General features: G+C 41.3%; 1 protein-coding gene across 1 annotated transcript in view; it reads right to left on the reverse strand.

Moving 5' to 3' along the window:
- EPB41L4B (erythrocyte membrane protein band 4.1 like 4B) overlaps positions 1-25,401 on the reverse strand; it is a gene marked incomplete at its 5' end in the record, with an annotated part of 117,738 nt that overhangs the window by 52,506 nt on the left and 39,831 nt on the right. Inside the window, 3 exons of the mRNA XM_031552800.1 lie at positions 3,749-3,874; positions 12,471-12,586; positions 18,038-18,219. Coding sequence (XP_031408660.1) covers positions 3,749-3,874; positions 12,471-12,586; positions 18,038-18,219 — 424 coding nt within the window. The remainder of the gene's footprint in view (positions 1-3,748; positions 3,875-12,470; positions 12,587-18,037; positions 18,220-25,401) is intronic.

Here is a 25,401-nt window from a genome sequence, read left to right on the forward strand (position 1 = left end):
AAAAAAAAAAAAAGAAGAAGAAGAAGAAAAAAAAGAAAAATGTCAGTCGCTTTGCAGTGTTTAGTGCTCCCCTGGAGCTTAATTATGTGGGAACTGTGATACGCAGTCTGTCAGCTGGAAGGTGGCAGATCCCCGTAGCACAGTTTGAAGGCTGTGTTGTGAAATACTGCGGTTTTGTTCTAGACATACAGATACTCACGGTAGGGCAAACTGCAGATTCCCACGATAACATGTGAGTTCCTCACATTTCTCATCTGTGGTGTCTGCATCAGTGCGCTCCTGGATTTGGTTTCAAGTATCCTCACGCACTCTATACTTTGATTCTCCAACTTGCAGAATGGCACATAAATATTTCCATCTTCACTACACAAACAAAGTCACTCTTGTTAGTCTCCTGCTGCTCTATAGCTCTACACCACATGCAGGGCTCAGCAAATGGCACCGTAAACTTAGAAATGTTCAGTCTCTAAGTCAGGACTGTAGTCACAGGAGATGGTATATTGCCCCCTAGGAAAGCGATAAACGGCCCTTCAGCATGATTCAGAAATGAGGCAGTGCAGAGACCGTCTTGCAGGATATATTTTCAAACGTACCACATTATTTTCCCTGTTTTTATGTTTGAAATCATAAGTATTGGAATCATTCATTTCTAAGACTCTCTCAAGTTGGTGTCTACTTGCCAAAAAGAAAGAAAATTATATAAAATTTCCTGTCCTAGATTTCATTTTTCACTCACAAACATTTATTCAATTGCCAGCATTAATGACAAAGAGCTGCTTCTACTACATGCAGGAGATGCCTTTATAAGCTTGTCACATCCTGATGTTAGCAGCGTGTGGTCTTGAAAACATCCTCACTGCTTGGAAGAGAGAGCTAGTACAAATATTTCAAACAATAGTTTGTTAATTTTGGATCTGATCCCACAGTGCGCCAGTATCTTTTCACATTTTTACACCTAACTATATAATGATAATGTCCTGTGAAAGAAAGATAGTTTAGGCCATAGACTTCTGGGGATGTTTAAAAAATAGATTAGTAGATACTCTATCCAGCTTTTAAAAGAACATTTTACTTCAAATAGCATGTGCATAAGACATGATCTGGTTCTTTCTCCTTCCTTTTACAAGGTTGAGGGAAACAAATTCTTAGCTTCTTGTGACACCATATAATAACGAAAGATCTATGGAATACATGAGGAAAATCAGCTTGTGTTTCTTTATAGCAACTGAAATAGACTTTTCTTTACAAAACATAGATGTACTTTTTGCCCAGGCTGCCTTATAAATTGAAATATGTCAGTACAGAAGACAAGAGATGAGGAATTTGAGGGTATTGCTTTTAAAAGAATAAGGCTGGAAGGCTTCACAAGGATTTACTGGAGTCAAAAGACAGTGCCAGGCAGAGGACAGCATAGTTAGTCCCCCAGATATACTGGGCAGCAGGAGATGTCAGATATGGTCAAAGAGGAGTATGATCACAGCCCTGAAAGAATACATGGAATTCAGTGGTTGTCTGCCATGAAGAAACAATTTCTTATCTGCCCCCTGCAAAGGATGCTCTAAATGTGTCTGGGCAGTGTAGTGCCATCCTGGCTTCCTTTTCCCTGAAGGTGACTGAATTGCCACCGGGAAATGGTTTACCTACTTGTATTCAGCCAGATTTTCATGTAGCAGGGAGTACAAAAGATTACCAGGCATTTTTATGACAAGTTGGTAAGGTGGTTTACTGGGACTCCAAGTAGCCCCCTCCATCCTCCCATTTTCTAGGTTACAGACAATGCATTTCCTACTGCCTCCTCCACCTTTAGTCTACTCTTTCCAGCACTTGCCTAGCCACAGCTTCTTACTGCAATGACTGACCATCTCTATCTAACTCTTTTTGGAATGTATTTGGGAAGGATAATAATTCACATGTGCAGGAAGAATTCAACTCAGTATCACAGGCAATCCTGTGGCTAAGGAGGGAGCTGAAAGAGGATTTCCAAGTAGAGGTGACATCCTAGCTTGCTGGCTATCCCTCTTAAGCCATACTCCTTTAGCACTGAAAGCTACAGGAATTTCAGACTGAACTGCATGCCATTGTATTTCCATAGCATGTGGTATCCTGCAGCAGACTTCCTTCCATTCCTTCAACCTGAAGTCATAAGGGGCCAAGCCTATGACAAGTATTTAATCCGACCTGACTGCTAAAGTCTTGTGCAGAACAACATGGATATGAAGGAAAAAGGAGATGCTCAGGTTGTTCTGAACCTTATTTGCCAGACAGCAGCAGCTAAAGAACAGAGTTGTGGCATGATGAAAAAGCAACCCAGGATGTTCTCCCTCAGAAAACCTCATGGTGAAAAATTAAGTCAGGGCAGGTGAACTGAGAGATGCATATGTTTAGCACATTTCCTATCTTGCCTTAGTAATGCTGCACTCTGAATGCAGCAGCACACACTGCTTCCAGTCCTTAACCATCTAGTCAAACATGATCATTAAGTATATTCTGGGGAAAATACAAACTTGAGAAATACACCACGACATGCTGTAGAAAAGAGTCACAGAGGAAAAACAGAGGGCAAAATCAAGGGCAATCAGACAAGAAAAAGGCTGCATAAAATACAGTTGATATAGCACAGATTTCAGAAAGAGGTGAGAACTGCTTTAAACAAAACAAAGAAAAGAAAAAAACCCAATCCTCCTTCCCCTGCATGCTGTCAGATTTATTGTTTCTGTTTGTAAAATCTAGGGCAGTCAGAATAAAAAAAAAAAAAATTGATAATTTCTTAGGTCTACCTAGTCTAGAGGTAATCTAGTTCTTAGATGAAAGATCTGCCAGGGAACAACAAACACACAAAGATGATTGTTAACAAAATCTTTCCAGGGCAAGCTGACCTGCTGTGTTATTGTGAAAAGACACTAAGTGATTGAAACATCAATATAATTTGTATTCAAAAAGAATATTATGCTCAAGGATAGCACAGGAACTTGGGATAAGTTATAAGAATCGTTCTACTTCTACTTTTGTTCCTAAAGCATTCAATTTGGCTTTATTTTTGTCACAAATAGCATTACCTTTTGTCCACTAATTACACTTGCAAGGAATCATGTATTTAAGGTTTCACTTAGATTTACTTCTCACTGGGAAACTATCTTGTTACAGTCCTGCCATCTAACAGTAACTTTCATTTGCATGGCATTGCTGCAAAACTTGTAGTGTCTTTGAAATGTGGTGTATCTGATCTCAACACTGAAGTGCAAATAGCAGCAGGAAACTTAGTACAAGGCACGCTAACAAGTAAGAAAGCCATAGACTAGCTAACATTTCACCTTAGACATCAGAAGTTAATCCCCTAAAAAAGATTACATTTGGTTGCATAATGTTATTTTACAACACCTTTAACCATAGTTTCCATGAGTGTTGGGCAGCCTCAAAATACTCCAGAGGTTAATGCTTCTCAGCTGCAAAGTAAGCAACAGCTGGCATGACAGAATCAAAACGTGGAGATTTCCTGAGACACTCTTACCTGTATTATTCGTGTCAGTAAGGACAAATTTCCCATTTCCATCATATCAATCACAGTGACATAACTGAATAAACTGCAGAGCAGCTAGAGAAAGCTAGGTCAGTATGGATATGTCTGATAAAATAAGGTGCTTCCTCAGGAGTGCCATGGTTTTGAAAAATTTCTATGGGCTATACCTAAATTAGGAAATAATACCAAAATAAAGGAAGTAATTCCAAAATACATTCAAGAACAGATTACCTGGGTGCCTACTCTGAAAGCAGCTTCTACTTGAGCTTTAAGAATGTTGCACTTCATATGATCAGGGACAGAGGAAGGTGACACAGGGGGATGAAGAGTCTTTTCAGGTACCTTTTTCTCTTCAACCTATATTTAATAGAAAAGACAAGCACAGTAACTTACATTAGAAAGATATATCAACAAGATGGCCAGAAGTAAGACTTTCAGGTACAACAACTCAATTCACCAATGCAGGATAAAACTTAAATGTTAATAACCAAATAAATATGTCTTACAATAAAATATTTCAAAACATTAAATGACTTGATACTATTATCACAACAACAACAAAAAAATCATCAGGAAAGCCTGACTAATAAAGGAAAAAACTATCTCACAGTGCTAAGAAAGATGGAAAAAGCCCAGCCAGGCTCTGTAGTAACTGCCAAACCTGTGATCACACTGAGTAAGCACATTAACTCTAGAATGTCACAGGCAAGCAGAAGTGGGAAAGTTGCACAGCATTCAACTGTATTGAACGCTTGTTTCTTACACCACTCTAAGAATGTAAAGGAGCTTTGAAAATTTAACCAGAGGGATTTGAAGGGATCTCCACATAATTGCAAGCCAAGTGAAATCTCTTTTATCAGAGAGTTGAAACACTGCTGCTGCTGCTTCCGCTTACCTACTGTCAACACCTTACCTACTCAGTGTTCTGGATCACAAATCTGAAGCCTTGGGACAGCTAGCTTAGTGACCTGTTCAAACATGACCTAAAGGTTTTGTGCCTTGAACAAACAACATCCAGCAGAAATGCCAGCATGAATAAACTTCCCATGCAGAAAAGAGAAGATAAAAGGACAGTGTAATACTGATGTATAAACAAACCGGGTATGGAAGAGACCAGGCTTGTAAATGCGAACACAACCAGTCACACTGCAATTTCTCATATTTTTAAGGAAGAACTGGCTGTTATGCCACTGCTAACTTTCCTGTTCTTTCTGGAAATGAGACCTGAACAACAGATGAACAATAGCCCACATTATGCCTTCATTTTCCTCTCGTGTTGCTGCGAAGTGTGAGTGGCTGCATACACCCGGACAGAAGGAAGCATAATGCTGTCATTCAGACCTCACTGCGCTCCCTGTAACCTCCCATCCAGCTGGAACCCCCCATGGCTATCTACTGGCTGATGGTAATTAAAACCTTAGTGACCCTTCTCTCAGATCCAAGATCAATCACAGACAGAAAGGAGCTTCAAGATCCAGGAGCACTTTCTGCAAGTGCAGCAAATCACAAATACAGTTTTGTTGACTGAGAGGAGACTGTTCTGTAAATGCTGTCGGGGGAAGAACCAAATCTCTGCAGAGTTCTATTGAGACTGCAAGATGCTTATCATGCCTTCTCAAAGCTGGTCCAGCAGGCTCCTGCACTGAAAATGTCAAAGCTGCCAGGTATGATCTCAAACAACTTACTGCTAAAGGACTACCCATCCTGAGATTTTTCTTTATTTGTCAAATCTCAAATAATTCTTACGGGCTTATTTGCCAAGCCACATTTGCTATTTTTAATGGAAGATATTTTTGGACATTTCGTTCTCCTCACTTTCTTCCTAAGGGGAAAAGAAAATATTAAAAATGAAAAGTGACAGCTTCTGGCTGGAACAACTTACAGAACTGTAGCTATCTATTTAGTTTTTGACTGTAACTTTAGTTCTGGCAAGCATCTGAAAAAGAAATATTCATTTGCCATAAGTGTTTTTTTCCTGGGGTACTCATGAAGATTAAGAAGTGCAGATAATCAAAAGAAAGAAAAAAAACATGAAGAAAGTACTTTTCCTTGAGCAACAGCCTTGTTAGCCTGAGTGCACTGCTGTACTCTTCAAAAGAGCTACCACAGTTGTCAACTTTTAATAGTATTGATTTCTAACAGCAAAAAGAATAACACACTAAGCAATGACATTTCTAAAGGCCATGCAACACCCCAACTTTGTTTTAACACTGGATTCTAATTAAATAACATTTCAGTGAAGCAAGATTAAGTAATTGCATTTCACTAGCTAAATCAAGACAACTGATGCTTATTAGGACACAAGCTTGCTTCATAGTCTCTTTTGTCCACATAGGGATATTTTCCAGTCCTTACATTCTTTTTCTGCCCAGTTTCCCCACACTGACCAAAAGCCCTACAACTGGGAATCTCCAACAGGTCTAAGCCACCTGCTGCGTAGAATTATATCAGGATACATCCCCAGTGTGGTCCTTGACATGCCATTCAAACTATGGTTCTCATTACGAGAGGGGTCCAAATGCTGCTGCCTTGGCTGAAAATGGGCACTGAGTTCTGCATCAGTCTTTCTCTGGGTCAGACTTTAAGCAAGCACAATTCACTTTGCTTACATCCATGTGCAGCAGCAGCTCTGCAGACTGCTCACAGGTGATGAGCAGACACTGTTGCTACTTGGGCTCATCTTGCTCCCCAGGCGCTGAGCCAGCAGCCCAAGGCCACTGCCTTTGCTTAATGCCAGAGGAAATGTCAACTGCACACAAACACCAACGGGGCCTGGGGCTGCTCAACCTGACCCAGAGTCCTCTAGCTACTGAACATATCTGAAAAGGCAAACACATCTCTGCCGGCCTGCCTTGGCAACAACAGAGCCTGTGCCACAGTGCAGCACACCCTGAGTCAGCCCTGACTTCAGCCCTCACACAGCTGATTATCTGAGCCTATTAGGCATACATTTGCAGTGGCACCCAAGATACAGATGAAATGTGAACTCCAATCACAGAACAAAGTAGCAACTCATTATTTTAGACTATTAGCACTTCAAAGCAGCTATGTAAGTTCCCATTGTTCTTTAATGCCACCAATCTTTACATATAACCCTGTTAATCTCCTAATTAATCTCCCAAAGTATAACTGTCAACGAGAAGGAAGAAAATAATGACTACACAAAACCATACAGTAACTTCTAAAGTTCATTTTCCTAGTTCAAAAACAAACCTGACAGCATTATGGAGTCTTTATATACTATTGCTGCAAGGAAAGCTGTAATATACTTTATTTCATCATGGAATAAAGAAATCTTATGTTTCCAGAACCCTTATTGCTTGCAATGATGAGTGAAGCATGCAGACAGCAGCTGGGTATTTAGATGCTGCACCAGGTTAGCAGTTATTAAAATTTTATTTTCACTTATAAACTAAAAGCATTCAGTGTGGAAGTTGTTAGAAGTCTAAATATGGCACAATGTTAATGAAACTGCCAATCTTATCTTTTCTTATTATGTACTTCTGAAAAGTCTGAGATACTAGTTTTAAGTGACTATCTGAGAGTCAAGATTGTATTTGAAAAAAATAATCTTCTTGCTTAAAATTGCAATCTAAAATGGTCTGTAAATGAGGGAAAAAAAAAGTTGACATTAAGTTAAGATACCTGATGGCACTCCAGTTTTCCATATCCACTACTTCTGGTGCTATAAGATAGCAATGCGTTCATATCCTTTTCACCACTGATGCAGAACTTTATTTTTCCAGAGAGGGAGAATTGCATTTAAATGGATTTTGATAGAAGTGGGGTGAATAAGCTCATATATGCATGTATATACATACAAACTAGATGCATTTTTCTCTTTGTAAATGAAGACTTAGATTTACTTTTCTCCTCTCAAATATTTACTTTAAATTCAATTACATTCACTGACACTGGAACTGAAGGCAGATTTGTACAGTGTTAGATAATGATGACACAAGCTTTGGTTTGCAAAGCTAACTGAATATTAAGTACATGTACAGAATACAAAAATGAATCACAGCAAAACCATTTCCATACTTAACATTTCCATTCCCTCTGTTCTGAAAGGTTCAATCTCTATCAAACTTCTTAACTGACAGAAAGATTAATTATCTTTTGCCTCTGATAACTTATCAGTACTCTTTCAGCCAAACAGTAAGTTTAATGCACATTTTTGGCTGAAGACTTCTGAGGAATCAAATGAATGTTTTATTTAGGGCCTATTCTCCACTGCTAGTAATCACAGCAGGTAGGAGGCAAGATTCTAACAACAACAGCATTGATATGCAAATTCTGAGTGCACATTAGCTATGTACAATCATAACCCTTGGTTTCCTGGGACTCAAATATACCTACTAACATGTATGAAAATCTAGTCACTTACACCTCCTTCTCATTAGAAAACATATATAAAATTTTCTATATGATAACTAATAATTATGAACAGACATCATAATGGTAACACCTTTATGATTATGTGATATTCTTATTGGAGAAAAAGAATGCAAGCAGAAGCCACATCTTTTATTAGAACAACCTATTTGGAAAAAGAAACAAGCAAAACAAATTCTTATTAAGCTGTCAGATACACAAGACTTTCTCCAGGTCAACTATCAGTTAGTCTAATGAAAGACACAACTCTCAATAAAACTTGTCTTGTCCATATCCTTGAAGGAAACCTCTTAGACTCCAGGCATCAAATGTATTTTATAAAATATTGCTTAATATGACTAGACCCTGCTTCTATCAGTGCCAAGCTTCATGATAGCGTTACTGGACTATGCTAGCTGTGTTTCCCAAAGTATGTCCTCTAGCTAGTGCAATAAACTGCAGACCCAGCAGGCCACAAGCTTTGCAAAGCCTCCATACGAAGCCCTGTCAGACTTCCTTTCTACAGACCTCTCTTGGTCTGCCTACAGCTTTGTTTTCCTAGGTCTTGCTATAGCAGCAATCATTTTTAATAGGTAACAGTAACACAAGCAGTTAATTCTTTGTAGAAAGAGATATGACTAACAGAATGATGATGTATCAAGCAATACAGAACTGGTATGGCAACAGAGGCCTTGTGAGAAAAAGACATGAGGACATGGTGAGGAGAAGCACAGGTCTGGGATGGTAACGGTAGAGGCACAGGCTGGCGCTGGAGATCTCATGATTATAAACAAATGCAGACCTGGAGCTGAATTAAACTGGTATTTAGGGGCAATGAAGGCAACAAAAGCATAGTAGCTAGCATGTGTAAAGGCCACCGAGTATAGTAAATTTGAATGGGAGATGAAGATGCAGATCAATGAAGAAAGACCAAGGTGTAAAAGCATATTAGTAAAAAGAGTGTGCTAGCAAAAAAGGCCCCAGACAGATCCTAGAATGAGGGAGACGCTATCATGAAAATCACATCCCTGCTGCTGACGTACTCACTGCAGCATCCCTTCTGCCCCCCCAGCAGAGTGAAGCCACCAACATTAGGATCCAGGAGCACAAAGGATGGTGAGCATAACACCAGCAAAAGGAGTAGAAACAATTTAAACTGTACCATTATTCTTTCTTCTTCTGTAATAATTATACCCAGACTAATAATGGTCAGACTCTACAGATTTCAGAAATCATAACTACACATCCTTGGTTTTACATCATATATACACATATATACATGTTCAAACACAGACCAGAGAGGATAGGAAAAAATGTATTCCAAGGAAAGCCTACAAAAAAGAAAATTAGAAATATATTCTCAGCTGCAGCATTTGGCCCTGTGTCTCCTGGAGATTAAGAAATCCACCAGCACAAAAGGGCATGAAACACATGCTGAAATTGACTTTTGTCATTTAGTAGGTGGACAGACACGTCTACTGTACTAAACAGCCCTGGAAAAGAGATTGGACACATCCATTCATCATTCCCATGAGACAGAGTTTGCTGTAGCCAACAATCAAATTAATTAACTGCTGAATCTAATTTACCCAAATTCTTGTTAATTCTCCTCTGGGTTGATTATTAGGTCTGACAAATTCCAGCCCCAAAGCACTTTGCTTGAAAAAATAATAATTAGCAATGGGAAGAGAGCAAATGAAAGTTGGGACTCCACAATAGATGTGGAAACTATTGTTTGTTCTCAGAAATAGAGTGAGCGAAGCAGCTCCATAAGTACTCTACTGGTTTTGTTTTTGAGAGGACAAAAAAAAACAGGGAATAAAAAGCATGTAATGGAATAGAAAGCAATGGTGTGGTGCAGGAGAGATGTTGGAGCTTCACTTCTTTCTCAGAAGCTAGACGTACTGAGAACTCATTAAAATCTGTTTGCTGCTGGACTCAGTAGGTAGTCAACAACTGAAACCAAAGGAGGTTTAAGAAGGCCACACTCTCAGTGCAAAAAACTTGTCAGAGTTCAATGCCATTCAATCCTGTCTAACTTGCCCTGCTGCTTTTGTGCTGTGTGGTTCTCAGCAGCATTTCAACCTGTGGTTAGTGCAACATTTAAAGCAAGTCCTCCTTTCACTGCAGAAGCCATCTGCCGAGGCTGTTCCATGTTCTACTCAAAGCTCAAAAATGGGTGGTTTGTTTGTTTTAGCTTTGCAAGCTCTGGATATATATTTCACGAGGATCTAAGTCAGAAAATTGTGCTTCAAGAAGGAACCACAAGTGAGGGGCCAAAAGAATTCAAAATGGTCACAACCCACTTCTTGTAATAAGAGGGCTTCATTGATGAGGCTCTTTCCAGTGGGGCATATTTCAAGGGCACATACAACTGTCAGATGGCTCAGAACAGTAACTTTCATAAACTTTAAGGGCCAAGCCTTCACACTCACTTACATGGTAACTGTTGTCCATAGGATCATTGTCTAGCTCCTAAAATTGAATCTTCGCAGACTGCCAGTGGAGGGTTTTCATTAGATAGACTGCCTGTGTCTGTTGCCTGGCCTTCTGCAGAGCTTCTGCCAGAAGCAGAAGCAATTAGCAGTTCCTAATGCTCAGTGCAAGACATTTTCATCAGCTGAGCTTTGACTGATGGAAGTCTCATCGCAGCAGACACTGGCTGCATTTGTTGTGCAGCTGCATTTATTGGGAGCATTGACTTGCTGTGGTACTGAGTTTTGTTCATTAGTACTTACATAAATAATCCACCTGACTGCAGACAAGATTCTAGAGCTGTCAGGAAAAGCCAAAGAAAATCGTTAGTTACAGAAGAGTTGAGTTCTCCCCTCACAGATTTTCAGAAACAAAAAAGAGCAAGAGGATCAGAAGTCAGGCTTTTCCATGCAGAAGTTGCAGGGATATTTTAGGAGACAAATTGTATGGTATGGTGGAATATAGGACCGAAGTGTTTTAAGTTCTCTTTTAATGAAAGAAGAGAGGTCATAAATCCACTCATTTTGAGTTCACAAGGGTACCATTCAGATCAGCTGCTTGGCTCTTTTGCACAACACAAGCCAAACTAGTTTAACCACTTCTGCACTACTGTACTGTCAGCATGGAGAGATTCCTCCAGGTGCTTTGCTTTAGTATTTTGTAGATGCCAAACTGAGCTGTCAATGAGATCAATAATGTAGGGCTACTTTTTAAAGCATGCTTTGGGTGTTGCACATAGGTAAGTGTTGTGAGCTGGAATTAAGATAGAGTATCAAGAAATACAACTGAACTGCAGTGCTCCTGTTACGTGATGTTGGGTATTCACTGGATGAAACTACAAGATGAAGAATTTTCCTTTGACAAAATATATCAATGCTTAATTAGCTTTGCCTATAAAATCTATACTTATTTTCAGTTAAGAATAGTTCTAGAAGAACTTCATGTCCATGCTGTGGGGCAGGATTTTCCATTTCCCCCTTATTTGTCTCCTTTACGATTTAACTTTTTACCCCTCATCATACCAAGCAAATGACAGCTCCTCACAGCTAATAATGAATAATTTGGGGCAAAAGTCTAAGACATTCCACCTTGAGGTGTTAATTCAGCAACTTCAGAACAATGCCTCATGACATATGTCATTGCCTCGTGACTCTTCAAAAGGCTCTTGATGAAGGAAAACCCAGTGCATCAGGGAAGACACAGCCTAAAAAGTGCCCTGGTATAGAGACCAGAATAGGATCATTACAGCTTCCATAACATATTGATTTCAATTACCTAGAATGTAGGAAAGATAGTCCAATATCTGATTTTAACTTCCTTAGCGATTGTTGAATAACATTAATAATAAAAGGCTACCTGTGAAACCAAGGCAAAATAATTTGAGTTCTCACTTGAACTGACAGAAAACATTCCAAAAACATTTTTTTTTAACATCTATATTATCAGTGGGGGGCCAGACCACCTCATTGGAATCCAGTGGCAACGCCTCGCTGACTCCACTGGGTGCAGCTCAGGACTAATCCCAGAGGGCTTATTACAAACCAGAGGTGCAGACCTCTGTAGCTCTATCCAGACTAACCTCAGGGAATACCACAGAACAGGGTCAAGTGGATTTTGTCTCGCATGGATACCAAGAGCCCCTGACCTGGCAGTCTCCAGTAGAAGCAATTAGACACAGATGTTTTGCCACCCCTGCGTTGATCAAACACCCACTAATATCAATTGCCAGGGGAGTTAACACAAACACTTCATATAGAGAAACAACTTCTTGGTTGCTTTTTTTGTTGTTTTGTTTTTTTAATTACTTGAAGTATTGTTATTTTTTTACAGCTCGGGGCTGCCTAGATGACTAACTTCACAACCAAATTAAAACTACATCATGACATTGTTACAGCAGCTTCTGAAATTTTAAAAGGTGAGGAAGGAAATTCTAAATCAAAAAACAAAACCCCCGTCCCACGAGATGGTGAGAAGTGATTAAAAGCAAGACAGTCACAGATTAACGTTGATTGGAACTGAAGGTGAAAAGCAGCAGCTTCTGCACATGAAATGACAAGGGGCTCTCTGTGATATATATGTAAAAATATGTATGTACACGCTATACCTTGTTCATGCTGACGTGCAGGGCTGGCCATGGTCCAACTACCTTCACACTCTCCGTTTCTATTTTCTTCAGATGAGAGGTTTCATCATAAAGAAGGGGAAGTCCTGAGCTCAATTCTAAAGAGATGCCCAAGAGAGAGAAAGAAAGAAAACACAGTCTGAAGGAAGGCTATAGAAGAACAGCAGAGCAAGTCACTGAACTTTGTTTGAAGAGATGGAGGTCAGCACATCGTCTTCCCTGTAAGACCACCTAAAACCTTTCATAAAAGTCATAGAATCACAAAATTGTAGGGGTTGGAAGGGACCTCTGGAGATCACCCCTAGTAAAGCAGTTTCCCTACAGCAGGTTGCAGAGGAAAGTGACCAGATGGGTCTTGAATATCTCCAGAGAAGAGGACTCTACAACATCTCTGGTAGCTTGCTTCAGTGCCTGTTGAGTCATTATACATGTTGGGTCATTTTCCCTTTTTCTCTTTAACAAAGAATCCCTCCCCCCACCTCCCCGGCTCATTCTCTCCCACCCCTACGCTTTGGCAGGGCTTTTGCCAGCTTAAGATCTAGGTTCTTCTTCCAGCCACCCCTCTATATTCAACAGAGTTGACACTCTGATGTCAACCCCATTGACACCAGAGAACGTATTTATGTGGCCAAGGAGCCTCTCTCAGAACATGTGATGTATACAGAGGATCAGAGTATAGCTTTTGGCTCCTCTCAGATATCTTTATTTATATGTCAGTCTCTTTAAGACTGTTGTCAGGAATTTGCTGTGCTTTGTCAACAGAGATTTAGAGCAAAGACAAAAGACAAGATTTTGAGCACTGACAGAGAAAGACGAGGTATTTTTGTGACACTCCTGAAAGGACTCCACCAACATCCTAGGGATGGTGTGGCATATATGTATTTGCAAGTATTCTGAGAAAAACGAGAGCTTCATTATATGACGATTTAATGGATCATCACCTCTTTCTGTATTTCTTTTTGCTACAGATTCTAGGTAATAATAGTTGGGAACAATTCAGTAGTCTCTGGAGTCTGATTCAAAGCCCAGTGAAATCAATAAAAACTTTGCACTGCCTGCAGTTCCGTTTGGATCAGTTTCTTAAACTGTTCTAAGAATATTAAATATTGCTCACTCAAGATCTAATTCTACAGCTGTTTAAATATACATTAAGGGCTTTGCTGACTAGAGACAAACTGCTAATGCCAATTTAGAGGGATATAAGCAAAAAGCTGTCTTGGTACTGGTGAAACATAGTCAGTGGTAACAGTGGCTTAGAAGGAGTTACGACATCAGCATTGACCTTCTATTGGTGGTTTCTCATCAAAAGGCAGAGTTCAGCATTTCTGACATTACGATTGCTTCCACAGATATGAAACTGTGAATCTGCCTGATTGTACCACTGAAAGAATTACCCCAGCCATCAGATAAGACTATGTGATGATTCTTTTTAAAGAAACATGGACATTCTATTGCGTGTCAAAAAGGAACATAAAGGGGAAAAGTGCATTATTTGAAGTATCTGTGATTTAAAACTGACTTTTTAGATTTTTTTTTGCCTTTTTTTTTTTTAAACAGGGATAGCTTCAGAAACCAAGCAAGCTATTTTAGCCTTTTGACTCAACCTTGCAAACAGATAAAAGATATATATATCAATAAAAGGCAAAAAAATTGGCATACATTTACTGAGTCAGCATTAGGTCTTGGCAAACCAGGCTTTCATTTCAAGAAATGATCTGGCAGGACTGTATTTTTTTTACAAAGCAATGTTCTAGCCTGAAATTCAGTTTGTATTACACCATCCTTTCCTCATGGTTACACAAGGACTTTTGCATCAAGCAGGTCAGGAATAAAGGATGTCTCTTTTTTTCTTTTTTTTTTTTTTTTTAGGTTTTTAGTTGATAACCTGCAAGCTCAGCTTAGAGCCTGAGAGGCAAGCTGAGCCCCTTCTTCCAATTTGTCATTTTCTGCCATAAAAATTGCGTGGGCTAACATGATGAGCTTGTTGGCAGCTGTTTTCTGTGACAGCCTCAGCTGCTGCCATTGGGTTTGCTCACGTGCACGTGATAACCCATGCACAACGTTGCCGTCCCAGTTAGGCTCAGTGAGCAGTGCTGGCATTGCAAGGCTGGCTGCTGCTGAGCACAGTGGTCTCTGGTACAGTGACTGAGAGAATAGATGGGGAAAGATCTGCTGCATGAGAAGAGAGAACCTGTGTATTCAAGCTTTAAGGTGAAGGGCAGCACTGCAAATACTATAATTAGGCAGAATGCAGGAAAACATCTTCTGCTGAACTGCCTTTGCAAACACACGCCAGATTTATTTCACCCAATTTCACTTCTTCCAGTAATCAAAGTAGACAAACAACTTGGAATGTGAAAAATCAGGCAGATCTAGCCTGAGTTTGTTTTCTGTAACACAGTCCCAGGCTGTGTACTTGCTGTGAAACATGCAGCAGCATTTTAAAGGGAACCTTGTCTGGGCACACCAGCATTTGCACCTCTCCTTCCTGTGCCCTGTGTGTTGACACTGAAATTTTGTAATTTATCACAGCACATCTATGAGGAGAAAATCCAGGCATCTTTTCCCCTCTCTCCATCACATGCTATGTACTGACAGGTGAGTCACTTCAAGTTCTACTTTGCATACGATTAAAATCACCTCTAAGCTCAGAGATGGGTCAGTCCTGTAGGATCTGGAACAAGTAACAAAATGCTTAAGGTCCCCTGGAAAACCATCAGGTAATCAAGCTGACATGCACAGCCTCACCACTGTCAGCCTCACAGGGAGATTTCCATTTGGCTAGCATATTCTTCATGTAGATCTTCTGGCCTTCCAATCATGTCCACTTGAGGTATTGTGGTCACAAGCACCCTCTTCCCAAGAGTATCCTCAGGCTAGTGACCACATACTTTCTAGAAACACTTTCCCAGTAGGGAATCTTTCATACAGCCTTCAACCAGACACAAGCTTCCATGTCCCCATAGTCCTTATCCAGACCCCCGAAAGCATCTCGTCTCTCAGCTTGGGTGTTTCTGGTCCCACAGTATGTGCAGAGAGGTGGCTGACAGCCAAGGTGATGGAGGTTCACCTCCAAACGGAGCTGCCACCCCAATGCACAAAGGAATAGCTTTGATCCAGGTTTTCCAGGATGGTGGTCCTAACTACACCATCACCACTCCAAAAGCAAAAGAAGCAGCCTGAGCATGCCTGTTCTCATGGAGGGCTACTTTTTGGGGGAAATTAGCTGTGTGACAGGCAGAGTGCATGGGTACAGGGCTCTGGGGAACTGTGACATGGTCTGCCTTGAGATGGCTGGCTGGCAGTCAGGATAGCCAGCTTACAAACTGGCACTACAGTCCCTCAGCAGGAGTCACTCATGTTCCTTTGTGTTTCTTCAAGGAGATCAAAATTCGGGCTGCTTTGGGAGTACAGCAGCTGCTGGGCAGAGCATCAGGGCCTGGCCTCTGTGCCGGAGTAGCATCCTGGGTGCAGGAAGCATTATTACAATTATTACCTTTCCAAGTAGAGCAGGGCTGTAGGAATTGGTGTCTGGCCCTGCTGCAGCACTGCTAGGGTGGAGGGTGATGGCCTGGGAGAGGTGTAGGGGCCTGAGCTGTGGGGGTGCCCTGCGGATGGGGACATTCGGGACTACAGTGTCCTCAGGGCTCAGGCCCTCAGCAGCACTGCTGCTGGCACTGGCTGCATTTCCACTGGCATGCTTCACCTCTAATTTGGGAAATAAAAAATAGAGGCTGGCACAGAGCCATGGGAAGGCTTCTGGCTCCTGCAGCATCAGGCTGACAGGCTGCATGCAGGCTTCAGCCCCACTTCATAAAGCAGGCAGCACCCCTTTCCCATTGGCAGCCCCACCCCAGCAGTGTCACAGCAGCATTTCCCCTTCTGCAAATCCTCTAATGTGGAGCATTCAATGCATAAACACAGAGGAGTATAACAGAGCTTCTGCAGATTGCTGCTTAGGGAGTAGATTCTTTTAAAGCTGCAGCATGCAATTCATATTGCTGCTTAGAACTTGTTCTTCAAACACTTGCAATGCCTTGCTTTTGTTTCTCATGCTTAAAATTTTCATCTCTCTCTCTTTGGGAAAGGTTTCCAGGTTTCTGACACAACGTTTGAGTGAAACTTCTGCACTGACAGGTGCTTATGCATAGCTGCTAAGGGAGGAAAGCCAGGAGGCAAGAGCACCCAGCACTGTCCACAGTGAGAAAGGCTGAAAGTTTGCCTAACAGATGCCTCCCAGAGTGATGCACAAAGCCAAAATACGGACAAAGGAAAAACTTAGCATGCTCCTGCAGTAAGGAAAATAGTAGGCCACACCTTGTTTTGTCCATCTTCTTAAATTCTTATCCAGCATCTCACGCACTGCAGAGTGCCGAGACTATAAATTTAGAGTGCAAGAAACAGGATTGCTCAATGGCAGGGATGTTTTTCTTCAAGTTTTTGTGTAAACCTACAGACACCTGGCCAAGCTATGCACCTTTTACAAGCCTGTACACGTACAGCAGCCGAGATGTATGTCTGAACTCCCCAAGGCTACATCAGAAACAAACAAGTTTCTCTCCTCTTTGCTTCCTACATGCCCAGAATTTCTCCACAGAGCAAGTGAGCGTACTCCAGTAGTGGCAGCTGGGGCCGACTGGGAATCATCCACATTACTGCTAGCCAAGGTGATACCAACCACTGGGACCAAAGCCAGTACAGCAAAGCGAGCCCTTCCTACACACCACGGAGAAAGATATCACTTGTCTCAAGAAGGAAGAGCACCAGTGCTGCAGAAGACAGTAAACCCGTAGGCATGAAAAGAGAGCTTCTGATAGACATCTCTCTATGTCCTTTTGCCAATGTGAAACAGTTCTTTTTCACATAGCTTCTCAGGTATTTCTGAGCTTTTGTTTTTTCTCATTGGAATTTGGGAGAGCCTGTGAATGGGGATGCATCTCTGCCACTCTTACTAAAATCTATAGCATTTGCAGAAGTTTTCTTAAAGAGCCGAGAGAGTCTGTTGCACTGGACTGGACTCAGCCTCAGTGCAATATTTTTTCAGCTGCTCCTCCTCCACAGCTGTGGACCCCAGTACCAAACCAGAGAGCACACTGGTGTTTGCCAAGTGCTCCAAAATTTCTGCTGCTTGTGCCCAGACGTGAAAGCAAGAGCCAGATCCAAACAACGAGGGCTGAAGGCCAGCTGGGCAGATCAGCAAAAGAATGGCAGATGAGGATAGGTTTGTCATATTATAGAGATAAATAGTTACAATGAAAAAATAGCCTGTGCCAAGTAGCTAGAGACTCAGTATCTGTGACTAATTGGATATTTGTTCAGCTGCAGAACACCAATCTAGCACCAAATCCCACAATCCCATAGTAAAGCCAAGAAACTGTACATCTTGTCTCATTTGCACATAGTACCGAGCTAGAAAATAATAACAGGAAGTATATTCTTCACAGAGGAAAAATGAAACGTGTGATGTTTTCCTTTCCTTTGCCTCCTTGCCAGAGACAAAAGTGAAACGAGCACAGCTACTGACACGACACTGACAGAAGTAGACTTACTATTAGGGTTTGGAACTCCAGAAACAATGTCTTTGCTGTCGGGAGCAAGGGCGCCGTAGTTAGCGTGGTGGTGGTGATGGCGGTGGTGGTGGTGGTGCCTCGCAGGCATTTTTGCAGCATATGGTGCTCCGCCATTCTCCTCAATGTTGAACTGGTGCAGGTCGCTGTTGTTCAAGGGATAGCTATAAAATAAAGTCGGTCCTAGTTAGAGTGGGAAATAGAAGGATAAATTGTACTTTTGGAGAGAAGAGAGTGCAAATTTCCTCAGGGAAAAAAAAAAGTTCTTTTTTTTGGCAAATAAAATTTTTTATGACTTTTACACTTTTCTATTAACAGGAGTATCACAGGGCGAGGAAAAAGGACTCCTCTGCCTGTTTGACAGGACTTTAATGTCAGAATTCTTTTTGATTTTGCACACTGCACAAGCTCTGCTAGAGTCTTACACCGAGTCAAATTCCAACCGAACTATGGAATATGACTCTCAAAAACATCAAAATTTGTTCTGCAGGAATTTGCAGTTTCACCTCCAATAGGAAAAAGGTCAGGCAACAAACAATAATTCTTTTAAAATGAAACTGTCAGAAGAGAAAAGCAAAGAACAGTCCTCAAATGACTTTATAAAGCCTGTGACTGTTTAGGGCTACAAAATAATGGTGAAAAGGCTCCATGAAAAATACAGGACATGGGAAAAATGGAGAAATATCCCATTGGAAACAAAAGGTTTTACAGGTAACAGCACACAGAATAGCACTTGGTCCAAAAGGGATCGCATCTCTGGTAAATACCTTTTGTTGTTGCTGTTGTGAAAGTTTACTCAGGAGACTAAGTTGTCAAGCTACAATATATGGAGAAATGGAGGCACTGACATTTTAACTGATCATCTCTACCTCAGATGTGTCACGTGACACTACTACTTTTCTGCTGTAGTTTCAATGGATGCTGTTTCAGTTTATTGTCTGAAATGATGAGGAGTGCCTAGAAATATGCCAGCAACCAAAAAAAAATTGACATAATTTTACACAGATACTGCAAATGACTTGGAAATAATCCCTTCAATGAAGTGTTTAAAACATTTATAATGTTTTAACTAATTCTGTTGCATTAGGCAACAGTTGCAGTAAATCAATTCATTCTCCACCCCCACCCCCCAAAAAAACCCAGAAGCCCCTGTCCATTTGAAAAATGCTAACAAAATTATCTCTCCACCCACATGAGTGTTCAGTTTGCTTCTGTTACCAACAATAGCTGAAAACCTGACAACATGGAATAAAGACAAACAGAATAATTAAAGGAGCAAAGAATGAATTATACCTAGCTACTCGCTACATATGTTTTCTGCAGACTACTTACTGATTCAAAGCAAAATGAACAAGTCATCTGGACACACACACACATCTGCATCATTTCCAAGGATATGCTGAAGCTTGCAACTCAGTGCATCATTAGTAACGACTGCCTTCTTAGCAACAACTGACAGCATGAGGTTTCTGACTGGGTAGCAATTGAATAATACTTTCATGCAGGTTACTTTTTTGAAAGCAGGAGGCGGGGAGGGGAAGGCTTTGTGTATTCTCCTTGGCAAGTTCCCAGCATGTAGCAAGGACTGCCAATAAAGGCACTTCTGATGCTCTATTTGCCTTAAGGAAACAGCACAAATAGGGGTCACATACACAGGGAAGAGCTTTGGTGAGCTCAGATAATCCAGGAAGGTCTTTTGAAACTGTACTATATCTTCACTCTTATAATCAAATTAAGTAAGTGCCTACTAGGGAAAAATGGTACAGGCTAATGAGATTGCATACTAATTGTAACAGCTTGCCTGCACTCTCCCCTTCAAGCTCTTTGGATCAAAGTGACATTTTTTGACAGGGAGAAGAGCTGGTTTTGTTCACAGAATGAAAATATTAACAGTCCGGGGCTGGAGTCTCAGCACCTCTCTTGCTTTTTCTGGTTTAAGATTCAACATTTTTCAGGACACAAAGCCCCATGCATTCGGGAGTTGCTTTCATTTCACTGGCTGACAGGTTTGTTTAGCAGGTTATTCACCAGCCTTTTAAAAACAATTAAGATCACACTGAATCTTTACACTGACCCCTCGTATTGCTATGGGCACGAGGTAGCTCCCATGCTGAAACGGGAATGACCTGGGCAACTGAGTGAACCAAACAGCTCTGGCACGATTATGAATTTGCACCAAGTTCTCTAGATTTACCTCTTGACTGTCCAGACAGGAGAGTTCTCACCACGTAAAACGCAGGGTGACCTTTATTTCAAAGAAGTAAAGAGCCCAACAAAGCTAATGTTCAGGTGTGCACTGAAATCCAAGCCCACGCAGTGCACTCTGATGGGCAAACCCCTCCTGAAAATGCTGGCCCAGCTAAGAGGATGCAGCCATCCACTCTTTTCTGGGGCTGGCAGCAACTGGCAGATATGGGCACAACCTCATGGGCACTCAGTTATCTCTTGTACTTCACATTCACGCCCTCCTTCCCACCTAAGAGTTCTGCACAAACACACTATAGGTTGGTGAGCCATCAACAACAGTGCTTGCAGCAGCCTCAGATCCAGTCTGCTAGAGAACCTTGGCAGTACCCCAAAAAAATATGAGGAGTAGTTCTAATCCCGATCCTGTTTACTCTGTACTGTTTAATTTAGGAGCACATTAGGCATCATAGTGTAGTTGCTACAAGATGGTATCTAGCTGGTATCATCATGGCATCATTTAGCAGAGATGTCACATCTATTTTCACTAATTTTAGTGTTCTCCCATTATCTCATATCTAAAGTCTTGACACTTTTCCCCTAGTGCATCTTTCTGCCATTAACATTCCTTTTTATTGCCTGTTTCTATCTGACTTACCTGAATATGTAATGTGCTCACACATCCTTCTCCATCCACTGATGCAAGAAAATCAGTATTTTCTCTGAGTCAGCTTTCAGACTGTATCCTGCTCTCTCCAGGTTTTCATACTTGCTCCCCAGACATCAAGTAACACTCTCAAACTAAGTGCAAACTTGGGCAGATACTGGTTTTCATCTTTTCTCCTGTAATTGTCTTTTGGTCCTCCTGGTACATACCAATGTTTCACGTCTGCTTTGCCTTTTGATAGGCAATAGGCCATTGTGCAGGTTTCCTGCTTTATTTACCAGTTGAGTTTTCTGACCAAGCTCCAGCTGCTCCCTACATAACCAACTCTTGCCCTTCAAGGAATAAGGCAGTGCTCTACAGACAGTTCTCTGAAGAAAGAAAACATTTCTTCCCTCTCCATCCTGCATGAAGGCAAAGCACTGCTAGCAGCCCCAGGCTAAACCTTTAAAAAGAATCAAAGTTCACAGATACTTGGTAATGCTGTTAGCCTCAAAATTCCACACTTACTTTCCTCTGACCAAAAAGACAGCCTGTAGAGAAACAGAGCAATTGGTATATATCTTCTCATTAGTTTTTCCATTGTTTGAATTTCATTTTCGTTACTAGCCCTCTATCCTAATTTTTTAATCCTCACTCTGCTTTAGAAGATAGTTTCAGATGGCATCCTTAAATTTCATGTGCTCCAGCTATCTGCTGCATTACTGAACCATGCCTCTATTGTACGACTCACACAGACATGTTAGGGGATCAGGAAAAAAAATGGGGAATAGAAAGGTACTGAGAAAGAATTCAAAAGACTGAATTCTTCACCTCTCCCCTCACAAAAGGACCCCGCAGGCATACATTACCCCAGCTGATTGCCTGAGCTGAACCTTAAAAAATTCTCCCTAGCAGACTTCATGACCTGCCTGTACAATCTATTTCAGTGTCAAGCCATGCCTGCACTTACTTTTTCCATTTAACCTAAGTTACCTTTACTGCAGTTTAAACCTGTTATTTCTCCTCCCATCTGTCAATGAACAAGTTATTTCTTGCTACAGAAGACCATGTTTGTGGAAACAATTTTCACATCTTCCTCCAGATTTTGAAGCTCTCTGAACTCTCAGTGGCCCCTCACTCATAACGTTTTCTACTGCTCTGATCGGTCTTGCACCCCATTCTGCATTCCCACCCCCTGCTCTGCCTCTGAGATGTTGTGCATTCCTGCTGAGGCCTTAAAAAGGCATTATATGCTTGCCATATCCTATGGGACCAGTTTCTGTGTATATACTATAACACGACATTTGCTTTCTCCTAAACAGCATACAGCTCTTGACTCACATTCAAATTCTCATCCTCAGGAACACCATCCTTTCCTAAAGCAGCCAGGCATCCCTCCCTCCTGATCTGTAAAGCAGGCTACTTGGAACTAAGAGCATCCATTCCTCCTGAGCTGTATCTTAAACTTTTACATGTGCTAAGGTCACAACCAACCCATGCTGGACCCATGTGTGAAGCAGAGACTTTCAGAAGTCTAACGAAAGTAGTGATTGCACATTAAGCTTCAGCACAGCAGCTAGGGAATGAGATTTCACAGCTGTGTCAAGCCAAGCACTCATGTTTAAGTTTAGTCTCTAACCTCATTTGGAGGAGAAAAAAAGGAGGAGACTTTGGGTTTATTCCCTGACCATGCTTCAAAAGAAGTTCAGAACAAAACAAGTTACTTTTTAGTAAACCTTGCTTTCAACTTATTCAGAATCTCATACACCCTTTGTGTCACTGTAGCATGTGAAGTGGCACAGACAGCATAGAAAGAACTAGCACACTAGAAATTTCTTTGTGAGCAGAAATGAAATGTGGGAAACAGAATGTGGTGCCCTGAGCAAGTATCATTTAATGGCCAGAACCAGTGTGCTGAAGCAAAAGGCCTAGAGAGGACTCAGTATTACACATGAAAGGAAGCCAGACCATGGAGGGAGGACTGCTTATAAAAGAAAAAGGGTGCAGCTTCATTTTTGCAGCCGAGGACTGAGACATATAACAGCAACGAGTGTTCCTAAGTAAAGAAGGAAGGCCAGGTTGGATGGGGACCTGGGCAGCCTGGTCTAGTAGGTGGCAACCCTGCTCATGGCAAGGACTTGGAAATGGACAGTCTTTAAGATCCTTTCAACCCAAGCTACAGTATGATTCTGTAATCCCTACAAGCACACTTATATTTTTTCCCCTGCACCATGTAACCAAGGCTTCTTGGTTTCCTAAAATGCAGAAAGCATACCTTAAGCTGACAGCACTGTTACACTTCTATGCTGTGCCCTGACATCAGCAGATGACAGAACTGGAGAGATGCATTGCAGCAGTCCTCATCCACTTGTAGGAACACCTCAGGAAACCATGTATTTCTTCCACCCTGGAAGCAGAGTGGGCAGCCAGCAGCTTTCTCCCAGCCAAACCAGCCAGCCAGGAAGGAAGGGAGGAGGAAATGGCCATGGGGAAGCAGATGTTCAGAAACAACACTGAGAGCAGTGAGAGTATCTCCTTTAGGAGATACACCAGCTTCTTGTGTTAGGAGAAGCTGAGATAAGCTTTGAAGCAGTAGATCCAGCTTCCAATTAATCTGCAAAGCCTGCAGCAAAGCATGTTCTAATAAAACACCAAGGAACAAATCTCAGCTCAACACAGCCATTGTCCTCACAGACTTCACCTTATCTGTATAAAGATCATTAAAAAAATACTGCCTTGCAAAACTGTCATGCAAAATATCCCCACTGGGGAACTGAACTTTTCTTCATTTACAAATGGTTTTAATTAATGATAATGATAGCTAATGATATTTAATCACCTGTACAAAAAAAAAAAAAAATCACTGTCACAGATGTCCTTGCAGATGAGAAGAACTCCAAAAAGACAAGATTTTCTAAGACAGATGAAAACCCACCCCAAGCCAGTGTTGCCCTCCCCTCTCAGCCTGCACTTGGGAAACTAGCTGGTAACAAAGGGCGCTCTGGGAGCAAAGGTAAGGAGGAGCTCTGTCTGCCAAGACAGCCTGCAGCTGATCTCAGGTTGCTAGCCCAGGTGACAGCCTTTCCTGCCACTTACCCCATGAAGGTTTCAGGCCTTCCAAGCTAGGCACACTCTTGCCTTTCTTATTTCACCTTCTGCAGGGAGAGTTACATGAGAAATGGCCAAATCTCATAGAGCTTTGAAGGAATTAGGGACCTTTTGGTGAGAAGCATCTTGCAATGTCTACAAAATGCTATGAGCAATGCAATGTAAGATCCAAAATACCTGAAAAGCCTTGGGAAATTTGAATGCAGATACCTCTACACTGAAACAAAGAAAACAAACAAACAAAAAAATACAACACAGTGAAAATAAAAGTAACAGAGAGTAGAAAAAGGAAGAAAATGGGGCAATTTATGTGTATCAGGGAAGCAGCAGCTTGAGAAAATGGAGAGGAAGGGAAAGAAAGGGACAGCAACCTGAAAGCCACCTGCTGCTCACTATGCTTGGCCCCAACCACCACAGCAAGGCTTAAAAATCTGCTGTCTCTGTTCCTGCAAAGCTGAAATGCTTTCAAAAAACTCTTTTAAAATAAATTAATCCAACTGTAGAAGTGTCATGCTAATCTAATTCTAAATGTTTCTAATGCCCTACAAAGAAACATAGGGTAACCTGAATGTGCCGTAACTTCAAAGTCTAGCATGAATGTACCTGACACCACTGCCACACAAAAAGACTCATGTTATAGATTTTTGCTGTTCTTTTAAATGCATTATCAATATAGCCACTGAACAGGTATAGCGTACAGCAAGTAAAAACTTCCATCAAGAGGTAAAAGTAACACAAAATCAATCACTCAGCACACACAGCAAGGTTATTCTCAGCCTTGTGAGCTGTCCTATCTACACTTTCATGCAACACTCGAGCAACTCATCGGAATTCCAGCAAGAAACTTTTCATTTCATCTTAAAAGCCATTTCCAGACTATTTTTTAAAATCAGAAACTGAAAATAAGACAGAGATATATTAAATACAACAGTAGAATTTGAAAATGACTGATAACAAACAGAGCCTTTCTAGGATCAGAAGCAGCAACTTTTTCTATTTTTACTAAATTCTAAAAATCATAGAATCAGTCAAGTTGGAAAAGACCAAGAGGGTCATCCAGTCCAACCACCAACCCATCTCCACCAAGCCCACTAACCATGTTCCTCAGTGCCACATCCACACACCAGTGATGGTGACTCCACCACCTCCCTGGGCAGCCTGTGTCACTGCCTCACTGCTCCTTCTGAGAAGAAATTTCTCCTAATACCCAACTTGAACCACCCCTGGCGCAATAGATTTAGTGGGGAAAATAAAATACTTATAAGTAAGCATCTTGTTACCTGGAATTTAAATTGCAGTAGATCAGTACTTCCTACTAGTAATTAGCTGTGGCTGTATCTTCCATTTTCTTCAGGAGGCTGGAAGGATGTTTTGTCTTATTTAAAAATATACTTCTTTTTTTTTTTAA

The sequence above is a fragment of the Meleagris gallopavo genome, chromosome 3, assembly GCF_000146605.3.
Source record: "Meleagris gallopavo isolate NT-WF06-2002-E0010 breed Aviagen turkey brand Nicholas breeding stock chromosome 3, Turkey_5.1, whole genome shotgun sequence".
Classification (NCBI taxonomy): Eukaryota; Metazoa; Chordata; class Aves; order Galliformes; family Phasianidae; genus Meleagris; species Meleagris gallopavo.